General features: G+C 33.5%; 2 protein-coding genes across 2 annotated transcripts; one reads left to right on the forward strand and one right to left on the reverse strand.

Annotated features, from left to right (window-relative positions):
• Positions 1-1,811: 1,811 nt before the first annotated feature.
• On the forward strand, positions 1,812-3,518 carry LOC138876544 (NAC domain-containing protein 30-like). Its single transcript, XM_070155652.1, has 3 exons — positions 1,812-2,555; positions 2,730-2,814; positions 3,448-3,518. The coding sequence occupies exons 1-3, from the start codon at positions 1,812-1,814 to the stop codon at positions 3,516-3,518; spliced, it is 900 nt and encodes a 299-aa protein (XP_070011753.1).
• A 1,076-nt stretch (positions 3,519-4,594) lies between these two features.
• Positions 4,595-7,437, reverse strand: LOC104214950 (LIM domain-containing protein PLIM2b-like). Its single transcript, XM_009764681.2, has 5 exons — positions 7,063-7,437; positions 5,868-5,967; positions 5,741-5,766; positions 5,501-5,590; positions 4,595-5,090 (listed from the first exon to the last, which is right to left on the reverse strand). Exons 1-5 carry the CDS (start codon positions 7,195-7,197, stop codon positions 4,803-4,805), a joined length of 639 nt encoding a protein of 212 aa, XP_009762983.1. The 5' UTR covers positions 7,198-7,437; the 3' UTR covers positions 4,595-4,802.
• Between the last annotated feature and the right edge of the window lie 1,651 nt (positions 7,438-9,088).

A 9,088-nucleotide genomic window follows, 5' to 3' on the forward strand; every position in this document is an offset into this window, starting at 1 on the left:
TACTTATGCTGGAACTCCATTATAATATGCTAGAGTTCTAGTATACTTATGCTGGAACTCCAGTATATTATGCTGGAGTATTTCGGATTTTTAATAGTGTTTTCATTCAGCTTTATCTTTACATGAAAAGTGGTTAAATTGCGATTACTTTTGAAACTATGACTATTTTTGAATGACCACTTGTAAATCTGGTTATTTTTTAATTTCTCCCCATATATTTTGGATCCACTCTTGACAGATATAACACTATAAATCTAGTAAATTTACAAGATAAATGATACCAATATATCTCCGAAATTCTTCATATTTTATATTTTGAATCACAATATAACAACGATAGAAAGAAACTATTTAGGGTAACATAAGAATGTTCTACATCTAATTAATATTATTAGGTTGGATTATTTGATTTTTGCCTATCTTTAAATCATGCTAAATTAACGTAGATTTTACCTTTTTATTTTAATTTTTATATATTGATAATCTAAATGGACGTCTTAACAACTTAAAATTAGTTTTGGATTTAAACCATCTTGAATTTTTATTATGTTGTTTATTAGGGAAAAGGGTCAACTAAGGTTGAATTTTCTTTTGCTTGAGTTGACTTGCCTTTTTTAAAGTATTAGCAAAGGGTAAAAGTGTGGACTGAGTGAGGAAGTTCGAAACTTGCACCCCTACTCACAAAGGTTGAATTTCTAACGAGCTCTTGACAACTCATTACTGCATGTTACATTGTTTTGTTATTATTATTAACTGTTTATGTTGATACTTATAACTCATTAAATTAATAGGGTACGTAGAAAGCAATATGTTATCACTGTATAGGAGGTCTTCGTAATTGCAAAAGAAGAAGAAAAAAGGATGTCTTGGTTCCTAAAATAAACTTTAGGGTATGGTAAAAAAAAAGACCATTATTATTTTTAGTAGAGTACTTTACCCTCAAAATTGGGTTCAGTCAATATCTAACAACAAATATACGTGGTGGTTCATTTGTCAATTTATACGGCAAGAAATGACATTAAATGAATATTCTTATTTCCCGCGCAGTTCAATTATTTCCTAACAATAACATCATGAATTTTAAAAATAAAAGTAACTCTTAATTTTCTTACCTATGATTCTTCTTTTTGTTGAAAAGAAATAGGAATGACAAATAAATTTGTTAGGGAAAAATTACAAAGTAGTCCAAGGAAGAGGAAAATTGACGGACTTAAAATATGATATTCAAAATACACATAGATTATCATTTATATAAAAATAAAGACTATTATAAGATTAGGAAACAAAACTTGCTTACGTCTTAAGGAAATATTCCCTCGTTCACAAATCTTTTTGAACTAGGAGACAGATTATTAAAGAAAAGGAAACTTAAAGCCATATATCAAAAAATAGATTTAATTAGAGAAGCACTAAACATTCCAAAAGGAAGAAATTAGTGGACGAATCACAAAATAGATATAAATAAAGGAAATAAGAAAAACTAGTACATTCTAAATAATATATATGCTAACAAAAAAGATGGGAAAAATGAAATAAACGTATGGAAAGTATATAGGATCACGATCTTCTCCACATATTGTATCAATCAGCAGCTTCCAGGTAAAACCCTAAAAGAAATGAAACAAATCGTGCATGAAAAATAAGCTATATATCCAACTCCACGCCCCCAGATAGCTATAGCCTATAAGTATAGAGTACCTCAAAACTCAACCATCAATTCATAGCTAGCTACTGTATCTTAGTAGGGTTTCCGCCATTCTACTATTTCTTCCTTACTCATAATTTCTTCGCAGCAGTAGTACTGTTCATTAATGGAGTATTCTCAGGCTAAGTGTTTTTCTCGCCCGATGGGTCATCGCTTTCATCCTACGGACAGGGAAGTGCTCAAGTATCTAATAGGGTTTGTGAGAGACGAGCCACTTCACTCTCAGAATGAACTCATGCAGGTGGCGGATCTCTACGCCGACAAGGAGCCATGGCAGATTTTCGAAGCTTATGATCAGGGAAACAACAACAACAACACTCGTTACTTCATAACGCCGCAGAAGAAAGAGAAGCCAACGTGGAAAAGAGTTTCAAGAACTGTCGGGAAGGGCACTTGGAAGCCTCAAGGCAAAGGCCGAGAGGTGTTTGATGATAAAGGAAAACTCATGGGATACGTGAAAAGTTTGAAGTACATCCCCGCTAACAAATCGTCAAACAATGTGAATGGCGAGTGGTTGATGACAGAGTACTCTTTGTTTGATCGTTATCTGGCTGCTAGGGAGATTAAGAACAAAGGTTTCGTAATTTGTAAGATCAAGAAGAAGGGCAAACCTGGTGACAAGAAAAAAGGAAACAACATTGATGAGGTAGTTAATGATGAGAATATGAGAGATATTGAAGAATTTATCAACACCGTGTTGCAAGAAGATGTTCAAGTTGAAGACAATGGTATAAGGTCGAATGGTACTATAGCAAAGCTGGATGATCAAGAGAATAATATTATCCAATATGTAGAGGGAGATCAAGTTAGAGACCATGTACTTGGTTTGTTGGATTCCACAGAGGATATTGTTGATGTGAATGATCATGAGGAGTATGTTGAAGATTGCGTAGATGAGGGGGATGAAGTTCAAGTCCATTTACTTGAAGAATACATTGATTCCGTTCTGCAATCAGAAGATGTTCAAGCTGAAGACAACGGAATGATGTCGTCGAATGATATTATAGCAAAGGATGATGAAGAGAATATGGAATACCAAGTCGAAGACAATCAACATGCTACATTCTGGGCTTCCGCGGAAGATGTCGATCTGGATACTATCAATTTCTGTTAGTCATAGGATATATTTGCTAGATATATAATGTAGTTTAATAATCCCAAGCTAGCTCTTAGATAAAGTTACAAACCTGTACTACAATACTACTCCTATGATTTATCAATATATTTTGAATTTTTCTTATGTTTCTGTAATACTAGTTTTTAACTAGCTAGGGATATGTGGTCGACATATTAAAGATGGCCGCTGATAGTTTATGTAGTACTACTAAAACTTAATACTACTGAAAGGTCTGCCCAATTTTTTGCTGTTTCTGTTTTTCATCTTAGAGTCCAAATGTTCAGAGAGATAGTGCTCTCTTAATATATTTTGGCGTCGATTCCCTGTTTTAGCTGTCTAGTTGGAGTATTTAGTTTTCAAGATTATGTGTGCTAGCTCATTTTGGGAAGTAGAGTACTAGTATTAATTAATTATGGTCTAGTTAGCAGAAAGAGTGTTTGTTCAAGGAGGTGTTGTAGTGTTTCAGAAAGTTTTGCCGTGGTGATCAAATCATCTAAATATCCGATCCACAGAGATTTCAGGGAGTCAATAACAGTGGCGAAATAATATGAGGGCATCAAATATATATGAGGGCATCAAAGGATTTGAAAGAACTTCTTGCTTTCCATTTTTCCTTTGAATTCAGATGAGTATCATATGATGTCGTCATCAGGGTGTTCAAGCAAATCTGGTGTGACATCACTGACATTATCTTAAGCTAAAGCAAATTAAATAGTATGAATCTATTAATTTCCTTTTCTCATAGTCATGATATGTGAAAGTAGTATAATTTTCACAAAAACTTAACACCAATATAATTAATGTTTTTTTTGCTAATAAGGATACTTATATTAGAAATTAAGTAACGCAACAGTACTTATAGTTATTACAAGCCAAGATTGCTCGAGCGTTCAAGTCTTCAAAGCAGTCCTTATTGAAAGCTGATAAAGCAAAGGGAGGGGGAGAAGTAATATAAGGGATGCCATGGTTGCCGTCTAGCTGAGGGTGTGAGGTTCATCCCATGCTTAGCCAAGGCATCTGCTACAGCATTAGCTTCTCGGTATACATGTTTAAGCTCCACACAATCCAGTTCCAGCATGAGTGACCTGTGAATCAGTTTCTATTTGAAGCGGCGAGAGGCTAAAGTCTTTAGCTAACTGTAGGCCTAGCCGAAGTGTTATTAATTCAGCTTCAGTAGCATAGAAGCAAGTTAAACTGGTTGTGAATCCCCGGATCCATTGATTGGTCAAGCTACGAAAAATTCCTGCAGCTCCCGCTCTGTTAGTTGCTTGATTGAAAGCACCGTCAATGTTAAGCTTGACAAAGTTATTAGGCGGTGGATATCATTTAATGTAAAGAGTGCACGTGTTGGCTTTAGGAGAACGAGCTGGTGAAAGAAAGAAAAATTCTATAAGATGATACATGATATCAATTACAGACAACTCCTTGTGGGGATTATGAAAAAGATTATGATTCCGTATAATCCAAATATTCCAAAGGATGAAAGGAACTATATAATTATTAACATGGCAGAGACCTCAATTCCTTGGTAGAAAAAGGGTCCTTGATTACGCAGACAGTGCAAGCAAAGCCATTAATTCGTTGAAGTTGGGAGCAGTAGTGTTTATATGGAAGAAAGTCCATATTGGTCGGACAATGTCACAGTCTAAAAATAAGTGGGCTATGGTTTCAGGGGTATGAGCACACACGATTTGCAATTAAGATCATGGAGAACATGTAAATTGTGAAGGTAGGCTGCTGTAGGAAGGCTTTGTGAATACCTTGAAACAACATTGCAGAAAATGTTTATATATTAACGAAAGGAATATTAAATCCAGACAATAAAATTTTAATTACATATGAGGGTTGCCTTGGATATATATAAACAAATGGGAAAACTTTTTTTTTAAAAACATATCAGAAACACAAAGATATTGGATCAAAATAGATAGAAAGGATCAATTGTAAGATATATAACGGGAGAAATCAAGGCACGATTTTTTATGATTGTTGTTGTGGTTCCTCTGAATTTTCAGGCTCCTTATTATTCTCTTCTTCAGCTGCATTTTCTTCAGTGTCATTTACTGGTGTCACAGCAGCACTACTCTTCTTATTATTAACAGCTTTGAGGACATGTTGGTAATTTCCTTTTTCCATGAAGAGCTGAGCAAAATGGTGTTTGCAATAGAGATTTCCATCAAGGGAAGCATATGTTGCATGGGTAAGTGGACACCCTCCATGTGCACACTTGAAACATGACTTGTGGAATGATTCTCCTTCCATTGTCACCTGTAGGATCGTTAAGAGTTTAAGTTTTATGCACTCTGTCAGTTACGTATAAGTTTTTAACATCGTTTAGGTTAAGTTTAACCTATAACAACATGTAATTCGTCATAGCTAATCTGATATGGCAACCTAGAAATGTATTAACCGCATGCTATAATCGGTTAATTGCATTGATAATTTAAATGTTATTTATACTACCAGTGTATGTAAGTTAAATCAATTCATTCATAACATAAACTCCGCCCTATTTGAGTAAAACATAGCCAGTCCAGTTAGTTCGGATAAAGAAAGAGGGTTGCGATAAGTTGATGGCCAAAATAGTCTAATGATGTTTGAATTGAAAATTTCTGATTAATGAATCATTCACTAATATCATAAACCTTTTATTTAAGCAAAAGTTGATTGTTTTATACCTTTTCAAGTGGATAAACAGTTTTATCGCAAGCAGCACATTTATCTTGGGTTCCAGAGAACATAGCAGATAGTTTGCTTGGAGCCCTTGTCTGCACAAAACAAAAACAAATTAAATTATTAGCTAAGAATGTTATAGAAACAACTACTATTAAAAGGGAATATTTTTTTTATTTAATTTCCCATGCTAGAAAAATAGTGTATTATTTTCTTAACAAACACAAGAAAACAAGAAAACATACCAGTGAATTTTGCCTCTCAGCCTTAGCTGCTCAAATGTTAATTAGAACAATGTAGATGATTAGTAGAAATGAAGATAAAGTAGACTTAGGAAAAATATACTAAATTAATTTAAAAAGGATGTCTTACAATTCTGAAAATTCTTGGTAAAGTTTCCAGATTCCTTAAAAAGCTGTTCGAAATGAGTCTTGCAGTAGAGGACTCCTTCCATGGAAGAGTAGTTGCTCATCTGCCAATAAAATGCCATTTTATCAAATCTATCATAAAGTGTAACAGAAATAAGAAACACAAAAACAATGGGGGACACTGATTTATAAATTCTTAATAATCAACTGACTAGTTTCAATATTTTAACAGCTTATTAATATCTGTTAAAGCCAAAACGTAATTGCATTCAAGATTTTCTCCCTTCAAGATCTTAAAAAATCCCACATAAAAACAGAAGTTGAGATCTAGAGATGAAAATGTGTTTTTCTTCTTCTTGTTTTACATGAGTTTTGTCAAGTATATATAGTTTATTCAAAGCCTGGACCGTTATAACTATGGCCACCATTCCTCGGGGCTTCGATCATTTGCTATGTAATCAGGTCACCAACTTCCTTAACTTATCAGCATTAGGCAGGCATCTGCGACCCTCATACATCGTCTTATAACTTTATTATTGCAAGAATATAGCAATCGAAGAGTTATGCCTCAGGGCAATAAGTCTGGTTAAGAAAAGTCTAGTTATATATGACAGATCCTCCGAATACATGTGCTTAATTTGCAAAACTGACCTTAAAAATTATTAAGATTGCGGTATAGTTGATTGATTGATTCGGGTAAATGGAGGGTGAGGAACAAGCAGACGCGGATCCAGTATTTAAATTCTATAGGTTTCAATTTTTAAAAAATTTAGTTTTAAACCCATTACGTTTTTTAAAGTTATGAATTCATATATATGATCATATCTACTATTTTTACAATTTTAACGAATTTTTATGTATAAATTTTTACTTCATGTCGAAAGTTAAGGGGTCAATTGAACCTGTCATTTACATGCTACATCTGCCCCTGGAAACAAGAAAAGGGAAAGAAGATAGAAAGAAAAAAAGATTAAATAATTTTTTTTTGATTTCTCATCCGGTATCCGGTATCCGATATCCACATTGGGGCCCGACTAATCCGGATTCGCGCCGGGAAGTCCACATTGGGGGTAAAGCGCTCCCTAACAAAGGCGATTCTATACCCAGGGGCTCGAACTCGAGACCTCTGGTACCGGATACCGGGTGAGAAATCAAAAAAAAAAAAAAAAAAAAGTAAATATGAAAAAAAGAGAACATACCACAAGAGTGCCTTTGCAATGGCTACATTTGAAGCAGGATTTATGATAAGTAACACCATCCGCAGACAACAAATCAACAAAGTAAACAGTCTTATCACAAGCTGAGCATTTATCCAAAGTTCCTGTGAATGCCATTTTTATCTTTTATTTATTTTGCTTCTCCTTACTATTATTATTATTATTATTATTATTTACAGAAGCCTGAAAATCTTCAATCTCAATAACTAGTCAGAGTTAGAAATATTGCAGAGGAAAAAATACTTTTATCAACAAAGCTCTTCTGCCTTCTTATATCTAACCTGCTTTGTTATTGAGATCAAACAAACAAAAAAAGGCACCCTCTCTATCTCAGCTTGTAATAGAGAATTTGCTATCTTTTTCATGTGGAAAATTATTTGTACGTACTAGAATTCTGCTATTACACCGATAACTTAATGACACGTGATTGGGAGATCCAAATATTAGGAGCTAAAATTAAATTTCTTTACCTCTCAAATATGGTGGATGACATTATCTTGGATTTGAGTGAAATTAGGCTCTCCTTTGACTCTTTCTCATTACAAGATTGTATTATTCCTGGGTAGTTTAGTTAAACTTGTCTTATCCTTTGCTTTTTCTTAACCTTATATACTTATAGTCTGTTTGGCAAGCTTTTTTTTGGTCAAAAAATTTTTTTTTTTTTTTTTGTCAGAAGCATTTTTGGCCAAAAATTAAGGTATTTGGCCAAGCTTTTGGAAGGAAAAAAAATGTTTTTGAGGAGAAGCAGAAAAAAGTAGCTTCTCTCCAAAAGCACTTTTCTGAGAAGCATTTTTTAGAAAAATACACTTAGAAACAGTTTCCAAAAGCTTGGTCAAACACTAATTACTACTCAAAAGTATTTTTCTAATTAATTAGCCAAACATAAACTACTTCTCACCAAAAGCACTTTTTTTAAAAGTACTTTTGAGAAAAACACTTCTCAAAATAAAAGGGGCTATTATTGTTATACTTTTTTCTTGAAAATTTGATGTTCATTAGACCTTTGCCTTAGAAAATATGGGCTGTTTTTAGACAAAAGTCACTCTCTGATACCCAGTGATGGTTTTTTTTTGGGCTTGTTTTTTGCATTTTAATTCATTAAGTTTAGAGTACTATTATAGTACATGTGTATTCCATGCATCAATTAGGGTGAGTAGCCTCATTTGTTTTTTTTAAGATTAAAACGTCTGAATCTGAATACACATCTAAATATCAAGATGTATATATTAAGATGAAGACATCTGAATCTAAATAAATATCTGAATATTAAGATGTGTTTTAAGATCTGAATGCTAAATGATTGAGATTGTTTGTTTTTTAAATATCTGAATATATAGAATTTATCTTTATTTAAAAAGTAATAAACGTAAATTCAAATAAAATATTAATTAATCTAATATTCTTGTTTACCTCGAAAATACGAGTAACAATTAAACTTGTTTGCGGTTTTAAAGATATGTGATTTAATCTAATACTAATTGATAAACAAGGAATCTAATGTACAAATTTAAGAGTAAGACAAGTCAAACCAATCGTGTAAGCAGACCTCAACCTCGAGCAAAGGCGACCTCGAGGTAAGTAAGCAAGAACAACAAGAACAATAATAATAATATGATTCAGATAAGCAGTAGTCAAGAGAGTGAGAGAGTATATTCTTTGTTAATGATTGATGATCTTTACAAATGATTGTGGTACTCTTTATATAGTAGGGGAATCCTAAATAAGGTACATTTCTATTTTCATTAAGAAATCTTATTGGGATAGATGACTAACCGTCTAGTACGGATTAGTACTAATAGTACAAATCTATTCCAAAATTTACGCCATGATCTTGGGGACATAGCAAAAATCTTGCTCATTCTGTTACAAACTCATAACGGCTCCGTCTCGGGATTGGTCATACTCCGCTTCGGTACTCATCGTGCACTTCGATCTTCGATTCCTATGTTCTGCCCTCGAACTCGAACCCGGTCCATACTGAGTTTATCCCTCGATGCAAGCCCTTTTC

The sequence above is a fragment of the Nicotiana sylvestris genome, chromosome 1, assembly GCF_000393655.2.
Source record: "Nicotiana sylvestris chromosome 1, ASM39365v2, whole genome shotgun sequence".
NCBI classification, from domain to species: Eukaryota; Viridiplantae; Streptophyta; class Magnoliopsida; order Solanales; family Solanaceae; genus Nicotiana; species Nicotiana sylvestris.

Excerpts from the sequence above, each read along its gene's own strand:
- LOC138876544 (XM_070155652.1), top strand. The coding sequence starts at position 1,812 with ATGGAGTATTCTCAGGCTAAGTGTTTTTCTCGCCCGATGGGTCATCGC. Across the intron at positions 2,556-2,729 it reads TGGATTCCACAGAGGATATT|AATATGGAATACCAAGTCGA; the intron begins GTTGATGTGAAT and ends GATGATGAAGAG. Across the intron at positions 2,815-3,447 it reads TCTGGATACTATCAATTTCT|ATGAGTATCATATGATGTCG; the intron begins GTTAGTCATAGG and ends CTTTGAATTCAG.
- LOC104214950 (XM_009764681.2), bottom strand. The coding sequence starts at position 7,197 with ATGGCATTCACAGGAACTTTGGATAAATGCTCAGCTTGTGATAAGACT. Across the intron at positions 5,968-7,062 it reads ATTGCAAAGGCACTCTTGTG|ATGAGCAACTACTCTTCCAT; the intron begins GTATGTTCTCTT and ends TTTTATTGGCAG. Across the intron at positions 5,591-5,740 it reads CTGAGAGGCAAAATTCACTG|ACAAGGGCTCCAAGCAAACT; the intron begins GTATGTTTTCTT and ends TGTTTTGTGCAG.